General features: G+C 41.3%; 1 protein-coding gene across 1 annotated transcript in view; it reads right to left on the bottom strand.

Annotated features, from left to right (window-relative positions):
* lrp4 (low density lipoprotein receptor-related protein 4) overlaps positions 1–20,389 on the bottom strand; it is a 475,714-nt gene that overhangs the window by 24,558 nt on the left and 430,767 nt on the right. The window contains exons 28-32 of the mRNA XM_061887739.1: positions 18,766–19,069; positions 14,332–14,550; positions 10,750–10,884; positions 7,380–7,488; positions 6,910–7,102 (exon numbers count right to left, since the gene is read on the bottom strand). Of these exons, the coding sequence (XP_061743723.1) occupies positions 6,910–7,102; positions 7,380–7,488; positions 10,750–10,884; positions 14,332–14,550; positions 18,766–19,069 (960 nt within the window). The remainder of the gene's footprint in view (positions 1–6,909; positions 7,103–7,379; positions 7,489–10,749; positions 10,885–14,331; positions 14,551–18,765; positions 19,070–20,389) is intronic.

The raw sequence follows: 20,389 nt of genomic DNA on the forward strand, positions 1-20,389 counted from the left end.
GGCCTAATTATTGATGTTAGGATTGCAATGACTATTTTAGTAGAATAATGAATGACAGGTTATCACTAGGCTTCACGGTGGCAGAGGGGTTAGTGCGTCTGCCTCACAATACAAAGGTCCTGCAGTCCTGGGTTCAAATCCAGGCTCGGGATCTTTCTGTGTGGAGTTTGCATGTTCTCCCCGTGAATGCGTGGGTTCCCTCCGGGTACTCCGGCTTCCTCCCACTTCCAAAGACATGCACCTGGGGATAGGTTGATTGGCAACACTAAATGGTCCCTAGTGTGTGAATGTTGTCTGTCTATCTGTGTTGGCCCTGCGATGAGGTGGCGACTTGTCCAGGGTGTACCCCGCCTACCGCCCGATTGTAGCTGAGATAGGCGCCAGCGCCCCCCGCGACCCCAAAAGGGAATAAGCGGTAGAAAATGGATGGATGGAAGGTTATCACTACAATTAATGAATATGGTTTTAACATTACTATTAAAAAGTATTTACGTTTCTGCAAACAACTCAAACTATGGAAAATTAGATATCAGCCCAGATCAGTATAGATGGCAGAGTTAAAAATATGCATTTAAAAAAACAACAAAAAAAAGCTAGCTCCATACATTAGGCAAATTAAATCTGAGAGCTAATAGTGTAAGACTTACGTCTCCCATGGAGGGGGGGTTGCCCACATATGTGGTTCTCTCCAAGGTTTCTCATAGTCATTCACATCGATGTACCACTGGGGTGAGTTTTTCCTTGCCCTTATGTGGGGTCTGTACTGCGGATGTCGTTGTGGCTTGTGCAGCCCTTTGAGACACTTGTGATTTAGGGCTATATAAATAAACATTGATTGATTGATTGATTGATTGTTCAGCCATGAACACATGATTTCCTTTCTTTTTAAACCGAGGGAACTGCCATGGACCTTTCATCATAGATATGAATTAACACTCCATGTTTCTCCATCTTACCTCGGACAGCTGGTCCCCATCATTTTATTGATGTCAATGGAACATCGACTATTTAAATATACATATACATACAATAATCTGACATTTATAACAAATCGAAAGGAGGAAAGAAAATAAATAGCAAATAAATAAATAACACCCAACTCTACATGCCCCTGAAGCTGACCAACACGCCGGATTGTAGTCAGCTGGAGGCGTGTCTTAGTGAAATCAAACAATGGATGTCCGCTAACTTTTTGCAACTCAACGCCAAAAAAACGGAAATGCTGATTATCGGTCCTGCTAGACACCGAACTCTATTTAATAATACTACTCTAACATTTGACAACCAAACAATTAAACAAGGCGACACGGTAAAGAATCTGGGTATTATCTTCGACCCAACTATCTCCTTTGAGGCACACATTAAAAGCGTTACTAAAACGGCCTTCTTTCATCTCCGTAATATCGCTAAAATTCGCTCCATTTTGTCCACTAAAGACGCTGAGATCATTATCCATGCATTTGTTACGTCTCGCCTCGATTACTGTATTATTTTCGGGTCTCCCCATGTCTAGCATTAAAAGATTACAGTTGGTACAAAATGCGGCTGCTAGACTTTTGACAAGAACAAGAAAGTTTGATCACATTACACCTGTACTGGCTCACCTGCACTGGCTTCCTGTGCACTTAAGATGTGACTCTAAGGTTTTACTACTTACGTATAAAATACTACACGGTCTAGCTCCATCCCATCTTGGCGATTGTATTGTACCATATGTCCCGGCAAGAAATCTGCGTTCAAAGGACTCCGGCTTATTAGTGATTCCCAAAGCCCAAAAAAAGTCTGCGGGCTATAGAGCGTTTTCCGTTCGGGCTCCAGTACTCTGGAATGCCCTCCCGGTAACAGTTCGAGATGCCACCTCAGTAGAAGCATTTAAGTCTCACCTTAAAACTCATTTGTATACTCTAGCCTTTAAATAGACTCCCTTTTTAGACCAGTTGATCTGCCGTTTCTTTTCTTTTTCTTCTATGTCCCACTCTCCCTTGTGGAGGGGGTCCGGTCCGATCCGGTGGCCATGTACTGCTTGCCTGTGTATCGGCTGGGGACATGTCTGCGCTGCTGATTTGCCTCCGCTTGGGATGGTTTCCTGCTGGCTCCGCTGTGAACGGGACTCTCGCTGCTGTGTTGGATCCGCTTTGGACTGGACTCTCGCGACTGTGTTGGATCCATTATGGATTGAACTTTCACAGTATCATGTTAGACCCGCTCGACATCCATTGCTTTCCTCCTCTCCAAGGTTCTCATAGTCATCCTTGCCACCGACGTCCCACTGGGTGTGAGTTTTCCTTGCCCTTATGTGGGCCTACCGAGGATGTCGTGGTGGTTTGTGCAGCCCTTTGAGACACTAGTGATTTAGGGCAATATAAGTAAACATTGATTGATTGATTGATAGTCCCACTTTGTGGCATACATTCAATATTTACATATACAAATATTAAATAAATACAAATATTTTTTTAAAACAGACAAGTGAGGAAAGAAAACATATTTGAAAATATAATTTCCATCATTGACTGACATCTGTCGATGTCGACTGGTTGTATGAAAAGAGAGATATTGATCTTGACACTTCATTAACTATGTGATGTTCTCTCAACAGATGAGACATTACCTTCTTCAAAGACTTTAAGATAAAATTCAATTGGCATTTTCCACAACTCCACTAAATGTGGACTTTTTAGAATGTGTTTGTCGACAGGAGCTGTATTATCTTGATACATATTGACGTTGACCCGCCCTGCTATACTTCTGATTGGCCCTCAGCTATTTTCGCCTGAACAATCAGAAAGGAGGGGCCGTGTAAGAATAACCGCCCACAAAGTGTCAAAAGGAAGACGCCGCGCGTGCACATAGGCACCACACGCGCACGAATTGGAGAATCAGCGCGCGATAACAATTTTTATGCGCTTGGATTTTTGGCACTAATGTGACGCCATACCTTTGGCCCACAAGTGACAGTTCCTACTAAAAGAAGTTGGAGGAGCCGTGCGCTGCATCGGTATTCTTCGCCACCATCGATCTAAATACGTTAAGGAAACAACTGATCTTAAGGCGCCATAGGAAGTAAATCAAAGACATCAAACTCGTTAATTGAGTGCCACATCCCAAACATGGCTGCCCTTTGTGAGCTGCTTGTGACAGTGGGAGAATAAATAAAGAAATAAACAAAGAAAGACATGGATAAAAAGTAAAAAAAAAAGAAGAAAAAAAGAAAAAGAAACCAAAAACATTAGGGGTGTCAAAACATTTTTTAAGGACAAACTTGCAATAAGAAACGTATGTTTAACGTACTCTAAGATTTTTTTACTAAAATAAAGCCAATAATGCCATTTATTTAGAAAAGTACCGAAAAGTATCGAAATGCAATTTGGTACCGGTACTAAAATATTGGTATCGGGACAACCCTAATACAGGGGAAGTGGTTTGAAGGGTTAGATGCATGTTTTGGACTATGAAGAATACATCCATCCATCCATCCATCCATCATCTTCCGCTTATCCGAGGTTGGGTCGCGGGGGCAACAGCCTAAGCAGGGAAACCCAGACTTCCCTCTCCCCAGCCACTTCGTCTAGCTCTTCCCGGGGGATCCCGAGGCGTTCCCAGGCCAGCCGGGAGACATAGTCTTCCCAACGTGTCCTGGGTCTTCCCCGTGGCCTCCTACCGGTTGGACGTGCCCTAAACACCTCCCTAGGGAGGCGTTCGGGTGGCATCCTGACCAGATGCCCGAACCACCTCATCTGGCTCCTCTCGATGTGGAGGAGCAGCGGCTTTACTTTGAGTTCCTCCCGGATGGCAGAGCTTCTCACCCTATCTCTAAGGGAGAGACCCAAACTCATTTGGGCCGCTTGTACCCGTGATCTTATCCTTTCGGTCATGACCCAAAGCTCATGACCATAGGTGAGGATGGGAACGTAGATTGACCGGTAAATTGAGAGCTTTGCCTTCCGGCTCAGCTCCTTCTTCACCACAACGGATCGGTACAACGTCCGCATTACTGAAGACGCCGCACCGAAGAATACATTATAAATTATTTTTTAATAGTGCCAAATGTAAAAAAATAGAAACTATTGTGGGTTATCCGCTACCTAAAATGCTTTGTAACTTAAACGGAGATCAAACTCATTGTTTTTACTCTCCATATCATTATCACACATTCGGAAAGCACCCTGTCATTTATCGATTGATATATTTTGTATCTTTTGATATTTTACAAGCTATTTTTGGTTCAGGCCAGTGTGTGTCGAGTTAAAAAAAAAAAAGAAAAATTAAAATGTAGGTCTAAGTGAGACCTACATAGAGATTTTTGTTTCATGTCTCTCCGACATTCCTACCGGAAGTTAAAAGCAGTTTTGGCTGTGTTTTCTTCCTAGGAGCAGTTTTTTCTGTGTTTTATTCAAAAATTGAGTTTTGGGCTTTGTTTTTTTCATTATATTGCAATTTCCGCCAGTCCTGATGTGTGTGTCCAGTTTGGTGAGTTTTAAAGCATTTTAAGTGGGTCAAATTACAGCTCAAAGAGGCGAAAACTGCATTTTTTTAGGAAAGTTTTGTTTTGAAGGTGTTTTTGCCAACTTCCTGTTGATTTTTGCTCAAGAACGTAAAATTATGAAATGTAGGTCTAGGTTAGACCGACGTAAAGGTTTTTGTTTCATGTCTGTATGACATTCTTAACTGAAGTTACGAGCAGTTTTGTTTGTGTTGTTTCCTAGGGGGCGCTAGACCGCAATTTCGACTTTTTTTAAATTTTATTTTTATTTTTTTATTAGATGGCAATTTTCGCAGGTCCTGATGTGTGTGTTGAATATGGTGAGTTTTGAAGCATGTTAAGTGGGTCAAATTACAGCTCAAAGTGATGGCGGAAGAAAAAAGAAAGAAACAAAAATAAAAATAATAATAATAAAACGTTGCAAATTCAATAGGGTCATTTGACCTATTGTAAAAGGACTCCTTTGGGAGTCCTTTTACAATGGGCCAGAGGTGGGTAGTAACGCGCTACATTTACTCCGTTACATCTACTTGAGTAACTTTTGGGATAAATTGTACTTCTAAGAGTAGTTTTTTTGAAACGTACTTTTACTTTTACTTGAGTATATTTATAAAGAAGAAACGCTACTTTTACTCCGCTCCATTTATCTACATTCAGCTCGTTACTCGCTACTTTTTTTATTTATGGATCTGTTAATGCACGTTTTGTTTGTTTTGATTTTGTCAGACACGCATTCAAAGTAGGATCTACGCATGCCTGTGTTTCACCAATCACATGCAGTCACTGGTGACGTTGGACCAATCAAACAGAGCCAGGTGGTCACATGACCGTCACACGTAGAACCCGACCTAAAAAGTTGAAAAATTTATTGGAGTGTTACCATTTAGTGGTCAATTGTGCAGAATATGTACTGTACTGTGCAATCTACTAATAAAGGTTTCAACCAATCAATCAAAAGTGTAAAGGAAAAAAGACACTTTTTATTTCAACCGTACTTCCCGTCAAAAGCCTAAAGACTGATCGCACAGTTCCTGTCTTCACAATAAAAGCGCCGCTCCATCGCACCTGCGCTAACAAAATAAGAGTCTCCGAAAGCCAGCGCAAACAAGCTAGCAAGCTACGGAGTTTGCCGCCAATGTATTTCTTGTAAAGTGTATAAAAACGAATATGGAAGCTGGACAAATAAGATGCCAAAAACCAACAACTTTCATGTGGTATTAGACAGAAAAGAGGAACTTTTTTTCTCCTCCATTTGAAAATGTGGACATTATCAGCACTATACTGTCTGATTCCAATCAATGCAAGTCATCAGAATCAGGTAATACACCAACTTATATTCTTGTCTTCATGAAAGATAGGAATCTATATGTTAAACATGCATGTATATTCATTAAAACACCTTTAACATTTCAACAAAAACAGCAAAATAAAAAAGTATAAATTATATACTGTGTATGTATATATATATATATATATATATATATATATATATATATATATATATATATATATATATATATATATATATATATATATATCTGTGTTGGCCCTGCGATGAGGTGGCGACTTGTCCAGGGTGTACCCCGCCTACCGCCCGATTGTAGCTGAGATAGGCGCCAGCGCCCCCCGCGACCCCAAAAGGGAATAAGCGGTAGAAAATGGATGGATGGATGGATCTCTATACATATATATTTATATATATATATATATATATATATATATATATATGTATATATATATATGATATGTGTGTGTATGTATATATGAGGTAGATCACCTCGACTTGGTCATTTATTAAGTAATTGATTAATGTTGAAAAACTTATTGGGGTGTTACCATTTAGTGGTCAATTGTACAGAATATTTACTGTACTGTGCAATCTACTAATAAAAGTTTCAATCATTTAATCAATGAATCAATCAATGAATGCCTACTGAGCCTATGGTGCTGTTAAGTTATTGTGGCTCAATTTGCCTTAATTTTTTTTATTTTAATGTATTATTATTTAATATATATTATTGTTTTAGTTGCTTAAGAGATATTCCTGGCTATGAATTTGCTCATTGCTATTTTTTTGTTTTTGTGCATTACTTGTTGCCGTAATCATTCAACAAACAGGTTACTCATCAGTTACTCAGTACTTGAGTAGTTTTTTCACAACATACTTTTTACTTTTACCCAAGTAAATATTTGGATGACTACTCCTTACTTTTAATTGAGTAATAAATCTCTAAAGTAACAGTACTCTTGAGTACAATTTCTGGCTACTCTACCCACCTCTGCAATGGGCCTTGCGGCTCCTAAAAACATCCGTGAGTATGAGTGCAGTGTCAATACAGTCAGTGAGTGTGCCACACACTCACTCAAGCGTCATTTACCCATCACTACTACTGTCCACCACCGGCACGGCTCAGCACACCCCGTACCTGTCTGCCTATTAGGTGACACCACAATAATGTCCATGAGGCCCTCAACATTGGCCAGCACCGTCTCCTTGTTCCGGCCGTTGTGCTTGTCCACCCGCTGGATGGACTTAGTCTGCCAATCAGTCCAGTAGATCCAGCGGTCTTGCTGCGAGAGTCGGGAGAAAGGAGTTAGAGGGGAGGACACCGGCTTCAACTGGGGAAACGGAGGGAGAAGAAGAGAGGAGAGAGGGGGCAAAAAAGACAGACAAGGAGAGGGGGATGGGAGGAATAAGGGGCGGGGTCGGAGGGAGGAGGAAGAAAATGAAGGTCAGAGTGGAAGAGAAGTGGAAGAAATGGTTACGTCGAATGAGCCGAGTATGAGCTGGAGGGGCGAGCGGGGATGGCCAGAGTTACACGCAAGAGAGCGGGAGAGTGACGGAGGCAGCCGGGAGGAAGTTGATTGGTCACTGAGGTCGGCAAAAAGGGGTTACCTGGGTCAGGGCGAAGGGGTGGGACACTGGGCTGACCAGGATCTGTCGCAGCTTCCCGCTCAGGTCCGAGCTCTCGATCCTGTCCAAGTGGGCGTCCACCCAAAAGATCCTGCGGAAACATGTCAATGTTTTGTAAACATTGGAATAAAACGAGCATGCTCAGAGGGTTTATTTTAGGGGTGTGGGAAAAAATTGATTCGGATTTGAATCGCGATTCTCATGTTGTGTGATTCAGAATCGATTCTCATTTTTTTTAAAAATATATATATTTTTTCATAAATCCAACAAAACAATACACAGCAATACCATAACAATGCAATCCAATTCCAAAACCGAACCTGACCCAGCGACACTGCAATAAACAGAGCAATTGAGAGGAGACACAAACACCACACAGAACAAACCAAAAGTAGTGAAACAAAAATGAATATTATCAACAACAGTATCAATATTAGTTTTAATTTCAGCATAGCAGTGATTAAAAATCTCTCATTGAACATTTATAAAAATAATAAAAAAAGAACAATAGTGTCACAGTGGCTTACACTTGCATGGCATCTCATAAGCTGGACAACACACTGTGTCCAATGTTTTCACAAAGATAAAATAAGTCGTATTTTTGGTTCGTTTAATAGTTAAAACAAATTTACATTATTGCAGTCAGTGGATAAAACACTGTCCTTTACAATTATAAAAGCTTTTTACAAAAATCTACCACTCTGCTAGCATGTCAGCAGACTGGGGTAGATCCTGCTGAAATCTTATGTATTGAATGAATAGAGAATCCTTTTGAATCGGGAAAAAAAATCGTTTTTGAATCGAGAATCGTGTTGAATTGAAAGAAAATATCGATTTTGAATCAAATCGTGGGACACCCAAAGATTCACAGCCCTAGTTTATTTGATGTAAAACACAACAAAATAGCACAGTTTGAACATGGCGGAAACATTTCCGTGTTTTCCGGACCATAAGGCACACCGGATTATAAGGCGCACTGACGATGAATGGTCTATTTTCGATCATTTTTCATATATAAGGTGCACTGGATTATAGGACGCATTAAAGGAGTCATTAGATATATATTTTTTCTGAATTAGAAACACTTCCTTGTGGTCTACATAACAAGTAATGGTGGTTCTTTGGTCAAAATGTTGCATGGATTATGTTTTACAGATCATCCTCAAGTCACTTCAGGATGCGCCGTTTTGTGGGCGGTCTTATTTACGTGGCTCACCTTCGGCAGCGTCTTCTCCCAGTCATCTTTGTTGTAGCGGTGTAGCGTGCAAGGACGGGAGTGGAAGAAGTGTCAAAAGATGGAGCTAACTGTTTTAATGACATTCAGACTTTATTTCAATCAATAATGGAGCAGCATCTCCTCATCCGTGGCTCACATAGCTCGTTTGGTAGAGTGGCCGTGCCAGCAACTTGAGGGTTGCAGGTTCGATTCCCGCTTCCGCCATCCTAATCACTGCCGTTGTGTCCTTGGGCAAGACACTTTACCTACCTGCTCCCAGTGCCACCCACACTGGTTTAAATGTAACTTAGATATTGGGTTTCACTATGTAAAGCGCTTTGAGTCACTAGAGAAAAGCGCTATATAAATATAATTCACTTCACTTCACTAGTGCAACAACAATGCCAGAAATGTGTCCCGTGAAAAAACGTCCTACCAGAAATCTATAATAACTAAAGTTCCTTGGGTGAATAATGTTAACTCACTACACCGGTATGTTTTAGCGCTTTCATGGTGAGTTTACTGACAGATATAATTGAGAAATGTACACTGTTTTATATTAGAAATGGCAACAGCGCAGGAAGAATGTCTCATAACAAGAAGGTAGAGAAAAAGAAGAAGCTTATCGACTACGGCGTCGGCGCGGACTACAAAGGCGGAAGCGCGCACATTTTCAGGATTTATGCTGATCCCAAATACAGATCGGCAGGTACCAGAAGGTAAGAAAAGTTGATTTTGCATAATATTGCGAAACAAAACGGCAGATAATTTGTACTACCTTATACACACACCATAATAATACTCGTATGTTGAAGCACAGTACAATCCATCAAGCGGTGCGCCTTCATAGCTTATCAAAATCGTAGTAAAACATTTGGATTGATTTTTGAGCGTGTAATGTTCTATATTTTCAATGGAACATATACAATTTGGTGTTTACTTAAATTATATTGCAGTCTACACATATCTCTTATGTGTGACTGCCATCATATTGCAGTCTGCAAATATCTCTTATGCGTGACTGCCATCTACTGTTCACACTTTTTCATCATGTACCAAATAAAATAGCTTCAAGGTCAGTCAGCACAACCAAAATTATTCCGTACATTAGGTGCACCAGGTTATAAAGCACACTGTCGAGTTTTGACCAAATGAAAGGATTTTAAGTGCACCTTATAGTCCGAAAAATAAGGAAAACCCTGTCATCGGAATAAAAATTATGACGGATTAATCTGCATTAACGCGTTCATAACAGCTCTATTTTTTATTCACGTTATTATTAACATTTTGTAGTCCACATATTGTGATGGCTTTTCTGAGGTTGCGAGGAAATATGTTTGATTACAAGTTCTGTTATCCTCATGCCATACTTTATTTTTTTTTATTACCGGTACATTCTCAACCTTTTTTCAGTGATGTACCCCCTGTGTACATTTTTTTAATTCAAGTACCCCCTAATCAGAGCAAAGCATTTTTGGTTGGAAAAAAAGAGATAAAGAAGTAAAATTCAGCACTATGTCATCAGTTTTTGATTTATTAAATTGTATAACAGTGCAAAATATTGCTCATTTGTAGTGGTCTTTCTTGAACTATTTGGAAAAAAAGATATAAAAATAACTAAAAACTTGTTGAAAAATAAACAAGTGATTCAATTATAAATAAAGATTTCTACACATAGAAGTAATCATCAACTTAAAGTGCCCTCTTTGGGGATTGTAATAGAGATCCATCTGGATTCATCAACTTCATTCTAAACATTTCTTCACAAAAAAAGAAATCTTTAACATCAATATTTATGGAACATGTCCACAAAAAATCTAGCTGTCAACACTGAATATTGCATTGTTGCATTTATTTCCACAGTTTATGAACTTACATTCATATTTTGTTGAAGTATTATTCAATAAATATATTTATAAAGGATTTTTGAATTGTTGCTATTTTTAGAATATTTTTGAAAAATCTCACGTAGCCCTTGGCATACCTTCAAGTACCCCCAGGGGTACGCGTACCCCCATTTGAGAACCACTGCATTAAATCATTGTAAATTTTAAATATTTGACATTTTCTTTTGTCATAATCTTGACAATACAGACACACAAATGAAATGTAATGAACATTCTGCTAGTTTCTGACCTCCTCGTGTCATAGTCTAATGTGAGTCCATTAGGCCAGCCCAGGTCGGTGTTGATCAGAACTTTCCGGTCTGTACCATCCAGGTGAGACCGCTCAATTTTTGCGATATGACCCCAGTCGGTCCAGAACAGGAATCTACAGAGAAAAGGCAGAATTAATGAGCTAAAAAAAAAAAAAACATGTGTTTTATCTAAAATGGTGAGAAATTGGAACACATTATAGGACAGTGGAACCTCGTTTTATCAACCGCTCTATTTGCAAACTAGACTAAAACTGCTAAAGCTGCACTGCTGGGACTTTGTCTGTCCACAACTGATTACTATGTGTAGGACAAACACTTAAAATCGTGGTTTCAATGTGTTTGAAATGATTTAAGCCAGGGGTCCATCCATCCATCCATTTTCTACCGCTTATTCCCTTTTGGGGTGGCGGGGGGCGCTGGCGCCTATCTCAGCTACAATCGGGCGGAAGGCGGAGTACACCCTGGACAAGTCGCCACCTCATCGCAGGGCCAACACAGATAGACAGACAACATTCACATTCACACACTAGGGACCATTTTTTAGTGTTTCCAATCAACCTATCCCCAGGTGCATGTCTTTGGAAGTGGGAGGGGCCTATCCCCAGGTGCATGTCTTTGGAGGTGGGAGGGGCCTATCCCCAGGTGCATGTCTTTGGAGGTGAGAGGAAGCCGGAGTACCCGGAGGGAACCCACGCATTCACGGGGAGAACATGCAAACTCCACACAGAAAGATCCCGAGCCTGGATTTGAACCCAAGACTGCAGGACCTTCGTATTGTGAGGCAGACGCACTAACCCCTCTGCCACCGTGAAGCCTAAGCCAGGGGTGTCAAACTCAAATACAGAGTGGGCCAAAATTTAAAACTGAACAAAGCCGCGGGCCAATGTTGAACAAATTAACCTTTTAATAGGGACCCAAACAAGTTTTGCATTGAATATTGAACATGCAAAGCTTATACAACTTTATAGTGACAAGTAAAATCCAGTTTGAAATAATAATAATAATAATTATAAAATATCAATTGCATATCAAATAAAATTTAAATAAAAAATGAATACCTCTTTTCTCTTTGCAGCCCTCAGAGGTAAATATATATTAAAAAAAAAAAATCCACAGGCTAACAATAAATTTGCAAATAAAATAACAATAAATTAATTAAATATTCAACCATTGACGTGGCAAGAGAAAGTGCATGAATAAAACTTTCATTATTGTTTGGGGGGGGGGTGTATATTGTAGTGTCCCGGAAGAGTTAGTGCTGCAAGGGATTCTGGGTATTTGTTCTGTTGTGTTTATGTTCTTCCGAAATGTGTTTGTTATTCTTGTTTGGTGTGGGTTCACAGTGTGGCACTTATTTGTAACAGTGTTAAAGTTGTTTATACGGCCACCCTCAGTGTGACCTGTATAGCTGATGAACAGGTATGCCTTGCATTCACTTGTGTGCGTGTGTGTGTAAAAAAACGCATATATTACATGACCGGGTTGGCACGCTATTTCTATGTAGGAAAAACGGACGTGACGACAGGTTGTAGAGGACGCTAAAGGCAGTGCCGTTAAGGCACGCCCCCAATATTGTCGTCCGGGTGGAAATCGTGTGAAATTCGGGAGAATGATTGCCCCGTGAGGTTTTTCGGGACGGGCACTGAAATTTGTGAGTCCGGTAAATCGGGAGGGTTGGCAAGTGTGAGTATTAGCTGTATAATACCGGCGGCATTACTCTCTCCTTTGAGTCACACATTAAAAGCGTTACTAAAACGGCCTTCTTTCATCTCCGTAATATCGCTAAAATTCGCTCCATTCTGTCCACTAAAGACACTGAGATCATTATCCATGCGTTTGTTACGTCTCGTCTCGATTACTGTAACGTATTATTTTCGGGTCTCCCCATGTCTAGCATTAAAAGATTACAGTTGGTACAAAATGCTGCTGCTAGACTTTTGACAAGAACAAGAAAGTTTGATCACATTACACCTGTACTGGCTCACCTGCACTGGCTTCCTGTGCACTTAAGATGTGACTTTAAGGTTTTACTACTTACGTATAAAATACTACACGGTCTAGCTCCATCCTATCTTGCCGATTGTATTGTACCATATGTCCCGGCAAGAAATCTGCGTTCAAAAGACTCCGGCTTATTAGTGATTCCTAGAGCCCAAAAAAAGTCTGCGGGCTATAGAGCGTTTTCCGTTCGGGCTCCAGTACTCTGGAATGCCCTCCCGGTAAAAGTTTGAGATGCCACCTCAGTAGAAGCATTTAAGTCTCACCTTAAAACTCATTTGTATACTCTAGCCTTTAAATAGACTCCCTTTTTCGACCAGTTGATCTGCTGTTTCTTTTCTCTTTCTCCTATGTGGAGGGGGTCCGGTCCGATCCGATGGCCATGTACTGCTCGCCTGTGTATTGGCTGGGGACATCTCTGCGCTGCTGATCCGCCTCCGCTTGGGATGTTTTCCTGCTGGCTCCGCTTTGGACTGGACTCTCGCGACTGTGTTGGATCCATTATGGATTGAACTTTCACAGTATCATGTTAGACCCGCTCGACATTCATTGCTTTCCTCCTCTCCAAGGTTCTCATAGTCATAATTGTCACCGACGTCCCACTGGGTGTGAGTTTTCCTTGCCCTTATGTGGGCCTACCGAGGATGTCGTAGTGGTTTGTGCAGCCCTTTGAGACACTAGTGATTTAGGGCTATATAAGTAAACATTGATTGATTGATTGATTGAACGTGTCCTGGGTCTTCCCCGTGGCCTCCTGCCGACTGGACGTGCCCTAAACACCTCCCGAGGGAGGCGTTCGGGTGGCATCCTGACCAGATGCCCGAACCACCTCATCTGGCTCCTCTCCATGTGGAGGAGCAGCGGCTTTACTTTGAGTTCCTCCCGGATGGCAGAGCTTCTCACCCTATCTCTAAGGGAGAGACCCAAACTCATTCCGGCTGCTTGTACCCGTGATCTTATCCTTTCGGTCATGACCCAAAGCTCATGACCATAGGTGAGGATGGGAACGTAGATCGACCGGTAAATTGAGAGCTTCGCCTTCCGGCTCAGCTCCTTCTTTACCACAACGGATCGGTACAACGTCCGCATTACTGAAGACGCCGCACCGATCCGCCTGTCGATCTCATGATCCACTCTTCCCCCACTCGTGAACAAGACTCCTAGGTACTTGAACTCCTCCACTTGGGGCAGGGTCTCCTCCCCAACCCGGAGATGGCACTCCACCCTTTTCCGGGCGAGAACCATGGACTCGGACTTGGAGGTGCTGATTCTCATTCCGGCCGCTTCATGCGCGTAATGGATATTAATAAAGTGTTTGGATGTATTCATTCCATCAATGTATTCTTGGCTGGCAAAAATGGATTCAAAGTAACATTTTGTTATTGAGAAAGAGGTTTTAGCACATCAACATCAGCTCAGTAACAGTCCTTTACAATTTGGATTTGATTTGATTTGCAAATAATTGTATTCCGTTTATATTTACATCTGACACAATTTCCCAACTCATATGGAAACGGGGTTTTGTATTTTTGTATTAACTTAGAACTTCGATGCTTGCTTACCCTTTGCTGGGGAACACAGCAATGGCTCTGGGTTCGTCCAAACTGTTGTTGACCAGGATTTTGCGACCCGTTCCATCAAGACGAGCCACCTCGATGGTGTTCCGGCCGGTGTCGGTCCAGTACATGTTCCTGGCCACCCAGTCCACAGCCAGCCCATCTGTGGTCTTCAGACCCTGGCTGATTACGGTCTCCATGCCTGTGCCATCCAGGTTGGCTCGCCTAGAAACAGAATTGAAATGTTTATTAATCTACACCGGTGGTGTCCAAAGTGTTGCCCGTGGGCCTTTTGTGGCCCGAAGTTTATTTTCAAATGGCCCGCGATACATTCTAAAATTACTTCAAGTATAAAAAAAAGTTAAATAAAAGAGCAAACAGGTGAAATGTAACAAGAAAAAGTTGCAATGTCGACTTTTTACCTTTAAAGTTGTCATTGCTCAACAAATAATAATGAATCAAAAGCAATGTTAGAATTATTGACCTAGTCAAGGTTCCAAATACTTCACAGCAAATATTCCATTTTAAAATACTTTTTGGGAGGAAATATTGCATATTTTTTGTGTTTGAGAGATAAAATAGAAACATCACTCAATCAATCAATGTTTATTTATATAGCCCCAAATCATCACAAATGTCTCAGAAGACTGCACAAACCATTACGACTACAACATCCTCGGAAGAACCCACAAAAGGGCAAGGAAAACTCACACCCAGTGGGCAGGGAGAATTCACATCCAGTGGGACGCCAGTGACAATGCTGACTATGAGAAACCTTGGAGAGGACCTCAGATGTGGGCAACCCCCCCACTCCTTTACTTGTAAGCAGTGGCCTAGTGGTTAGAGCAGGGGTCGGGAACCTTCTTGGCTGAGAGAGCCAAGAAAGCCAAATATTTTTAAATGTATTTCTGTGAGACCCATATAATATTTTTTTTTAACACTGAACACAACAAAACGCATGCATTTTAAGTAAGACCAACATTTCTAGAGTATAATAGGTCTCTTATCTTTTGAAATAGCATTGTTATTCTGAAGCTAACTGTGGAGGGGGCGTGGCCTGCGGGCCTGCAGCGAAGCAGGGTGTGCCAGGACCGGCCTCGAAATCAGCGACAGGTGCGTAGATGGCCCACCTGGCCCTTGTTATCTAATCACCTGTCGCTCTTTTATAAGCAGCAGCCAGGAGGAGAGACAGGGTTGGAACTGGAGCCCGAGTGCGAGGGAGAATGAAAGAGAAAAATACTTATTGAAAAATAAAACCATTTTTATTGAAAAATAAAACAATATTGTAACCCTGAAACAGGCTCTCATGTCGGTGCTTGGTGGTCCGAAGAACCCCCAGGAGGGCAAGCCCCACACTAACCAATAATAAATAAATAACTTCTTACCATTAACGCAACTTCTTGAACAGGTGCGGTAGAAAACGGATGGATGGATTACAAATGCATGAGAATGTTTTATATTTTGAACTTTTTTTTTTACACCATGATTACAAGTGGAATTATTCATTACTTATCGTGTTAAGCAACGTCAGCTCAGATTTATCAGAGAGCCAGATGCAGTCATCAAAAGAGCCACATCTTGCTCTAGAGCCATAGGTTCCCTACCCCTGGGTTAGAGTGTCCGCCCTGAGATCGGTAGGTTGTGAGTTCAAATCCCGGCCGAGTCATACCAAAGACTATAAAAAGGGGACTCATTCCTTTCCTGCTTGGCACTCAGCATCAAGGGTTGGAATTGGGGGTTAAATCACCAAAAACGATTCCCGGGCGTGGCCACCGCTAATGCCCACTGCTCCCCTCACCTCCCAGGGGTTGATCAAGGGTGATGGGTCAAATGCAGAGACTAATTTTGCCACACCTAGTGTGTGTGTGACAATCATTGGTACTTTAACTTTAACTTATAACAATTTTATGACCTATATTTTATCAACACTTAATTAGTGGGGCCCTTTTGGATCCATACATACATACATCCATCCATCCATCCATCCATCCATCCATACACACATACATAAATACATACATACATACATACATACATCCATACATACTGTACATACATACATACATACATACATACATACACACACATACATACATCCATACATACATACTGTACATACATACATACATATATATATGCATACATATATATACATACATACATAGACACACACACATACATCCATACTGTACATACATACATCCATACATACATCCATACTGTACATACATACATCCATACTGTACATACATACATCCATACATACATCCATACTGTACATACATACATACATACTGTACATACATACATACATACAAACATACATACATACCTCCATACATACTGTACATACATGCATACATACACACATACATACATACTGTACATACATACATACATACATACATACATACTGTACATACATACATAGACACATACATCCATACATACTGTACATACATACATACATACATACAGACACATACATACATACATACTGTACATACATACACATATACCGTATTTCCTTGAATTACCGCCGGGGCGCTAATTAATTTAAAACCTCTTCTCACTCCTGCGCTCACCAAAGGCATGCAGTAAAAGTAAGCATGCGCTAAATATTTTAAAACTTCTTCTCACTCCGGCACTTACCAAAGGTATGCAGTAAAAATTTGAGTGTGATGTAAGCTTGGACATTAAATCCTACTGAATAGCTCTTAATCTTCTTCGCTTTATGCGATTTCTAATTATTGAAATCAGCCTCCTCCATTTTGAAAATCCTGACAGGGGAAGTGTCACTCGTGACGTGACGAGTTTGACCAGGCGGTAATACTAAGCATGCGCTAATTATTTTGGGAAGCGAATTTGACCCGGCAGTAATTCAAGGCTTATTCCCTTTGGGGTCGCGGGGGGGCGCAGGTGCCTATCTCAGCTACAAAACGGCGGAAGGCGGAGTACACCCTGGACAAGTCGCCATCTCATCGAAGTATGTGTAGAAATCTTTATTTATAATTGAATCACTTGTTTAATTTTCAACAAGTTTTTAGTTATTTGTGAGTTGTGTGGTCCTCTGTGTTTTTTATACACTTTGATTTTTATTTTACTGTTTTAATTGATTTTACCCTTTAAAATAGTTTTTAATCATATTTGTTTTCATATTGTTTTTATTGGTTTTCTTTTTTGTTTTATTCAGTCATTGGTGGAGCATAATATTGTTTTTAACATGGCTGTGGCAGCACTTTGGAAACGTTATTGTTGTTTAAATGTGCTATATAAATAAAGTGGATTGGATTGGATTATTTTTATATCTTTTTTTCTAAATAGATCAAGAAAGACCACTAAAAATGAGCAATATTTTGCACTCTTATACAATTTATTAAATCAGAAACTGATGACATAGTGCTGTATTTTACTTCTTTATCTTTTTTTTTTTCAACCAAAAATGCTTTGCTCTGATTAGGGGGTACTTGAATTTTAAAAAAAATGTTCACAGGGGGTAAATTTCTGAAAAAAGGTTAAGAACCACTGCTCTAAAAGCCGTAGATGTTATTGTCACATATGCATGGACAGTAGATGGCAGTATTGTCTTGTTTAAGAGTGTCACAACATTGCTGTTTACGGCAGACGAACTGCTTTACGGTAGACGAAAACGTGACTGCTGTTGTTGTTTGTTGTTGCCGCACTGGGAGGATGTTAATGACCCACATAAAAAAAACAAGAACTTGCCTTCGATCATTCTACAGTTATAACGTTATTGGGTAGGCACTCTGTTTATATTGTGGGAAAGCGGACGTGAAAACAGGCTGGAGGGGGCGTGGCCTCCAGCTCCGCCTGAATTCCGGGACATTTTCGGGAGAAAATTTGTCCCGGGAGGTTTTAAAGAGAGGCGCTGAATTTCGGGAGTCTCCCGGAAAATCCGGGAGGGTTGGCAAGTATGACTTAGACCCCTTAGGGTCTGGAGACATCTCTGCGCTGCTGATCTGCCTCCGCTTGGGATGGTTTCCTGCTGGCTCCGCTGTGAACGGGACTCTCGCTGCTGTGTTGGATCCGCTTTGGACTGCACTCTCGCGACTGTGTTGGATCCATTATGGATTGAACTTTTACAGTATCATGTTAGACCCGCTCGACATCCATTGCTTTCCTCCTCTCCAAGGTTCTCATAGTCATCATTGTCACCGACGTCCCACTGGGTGTGAGTTTTCCTTGCCCTTATGTGGGCCTACCGAGGATGTCGTAGTGGTTTGTGCAGCCCTTTGAGACACTAGTGATTTAGGGCTATATAAGTAAACATTGATTGATTGATTGATTCATAGAACCAAAGTTGAGGGGAGTTTTGGAAATATATGCATGCTAAGATTTTTAGTGAGCGGCGCTCAGTGGGAAAGTTTGGAGACAACACACAATACATGTAAGTATTAAGTCATGCCATGTGGTTGCTACCTTATCACGTCCAAGGTGACATCGGTGTAGTACAGTTTTCCGTCCACGCTGTCGTAGTCCAGCGAAATGACGTTGTGAAGCTCGGGCACAGGCACGTGCACGTCGGTGTGATCGTCGGTGTCCAAGGAGATTCTCCGCACGCTGACTCGGTTGGAGAAGACCAGGAAGGCCTCTGGGGAGTCGTCGCACGATCTGCCGTCGCCCTTGAGCAGGATGCCGGTGGGACAAGCGCAGGACGTACCGTTGGGACGAGGCAGGCAGAGGTGAGTGCAGCCGCCGTTCTTTCTGCCACACTTGTTCAATCCTGAGAAGGAAATCATGAAAATGACACATGGACAAAAACCAAACCACTGAATTATAAGCAAAAGTTGACCACAATCTTTTTGTGCGAGCATTTTTGCTATTTTTATTCATATAAACCAGGGGTCGGCAACTCTAAACTAGTAAGAGCCATATTGGACAAATATACAAAAAACAAACCTGCCCGGAGACGCAAAAAATTAAAGACCACCCATAGTTTATATATCAATGATGAAATCTTAACATTGCAACACATGCCAATACGGCCTTTTTAGTTTACTAAATTGCAATTTTAAATTTCCCGCGGAGTTTCTTGTTGAAAACGTCGCGGAATGATGACGCGTGTTTGTGATGTCTCAGGTTGTAGCGGACATTTTAGCCCAGCACCACTTACAGCTAATAGTCGTCTCTTTTCATCGCATAATTACACAGTAATTTGAACTTCTGTGTTGCTGAATCTTTTGCAATTTGTTCAATTAATAATGGAGACGTCAAAGAAGAAAGACGTAGGTGAAAAAGCGGTGGATTGCAGCTGCCTTTAGCACCGAGACACAGCCGGTGTTTCTTTGTTTTTGTTGTGAAGCTTTAACACAAAGCGGTCAAGCGAACATGTTTCTCTACGTCATGGGTGTCAAACTCTGGCCCGCCGTGTAATTTAATTTGGCCCTTGAGGCAATATCAATTTAGCATTAGAGCTGGCCCGCCGGTGTTATACAGCGTCGGTGCCGCTGTAACACTGCATTCACCGCTAATACTCATACTTGCCAACCCTCCTAATTTTCCCGGTAGACTCCCGAAGTTCAGTGCCCCTCCCGAAAATCTACCGGGGCAACCATTCTCCCGAATTTCTACCGATTTCCACCTGGACAACTATATTGGGGGCGTGCATTTAAGGCACTGCCTTTAGCGTTCTCTACAACCTGTCGTCACGTCCGCTTTTCCTCCATACTAACAGCGTGTCACATAATGTTTGTGGCTTTTACACACACACACACACACACACACACAAATGAATGCAAGGCATACTTGGTCAACATCCATACAGGTCACACTGAGGGTGGCTGTATAAACAACTTTAGCACTGTTACAAATATGCGCCACACTGTGAACCCACACCAAACAAGAATGACAAACACATTTCGGGTGAACATCAGTACCGTAACACAACAGAAGAAATACCCAGAACCCCTTGCAGCACTAACTATTCCGGGAAACTTCCAGCAAACTGACCAATGATTAACGTTTTATTCATGCATTTTCTCTTGCTACTTCAAGGCTTGAATATTTGGTTCATTCATTATTGTTATTTTATTTTCAAATTTCT

This window comes from Nerophis ophidion, linkage group LG25 (genome assembly GCF_033978795.1).
Source record: "Nerophis ophidion isolate RoL-2023_Sa linkage group LG25, RoL_Noph_v1.0, whole genome shotgun sequence".
In the NCBI taxonomy this organism is placed as follows: domain Eukaryota; kingdom Metazoa; phylum Chordata; class Actinopteri; order Syngnathiformes; family Syngnathidae; genus Nerophis; species Nerophis ophidion.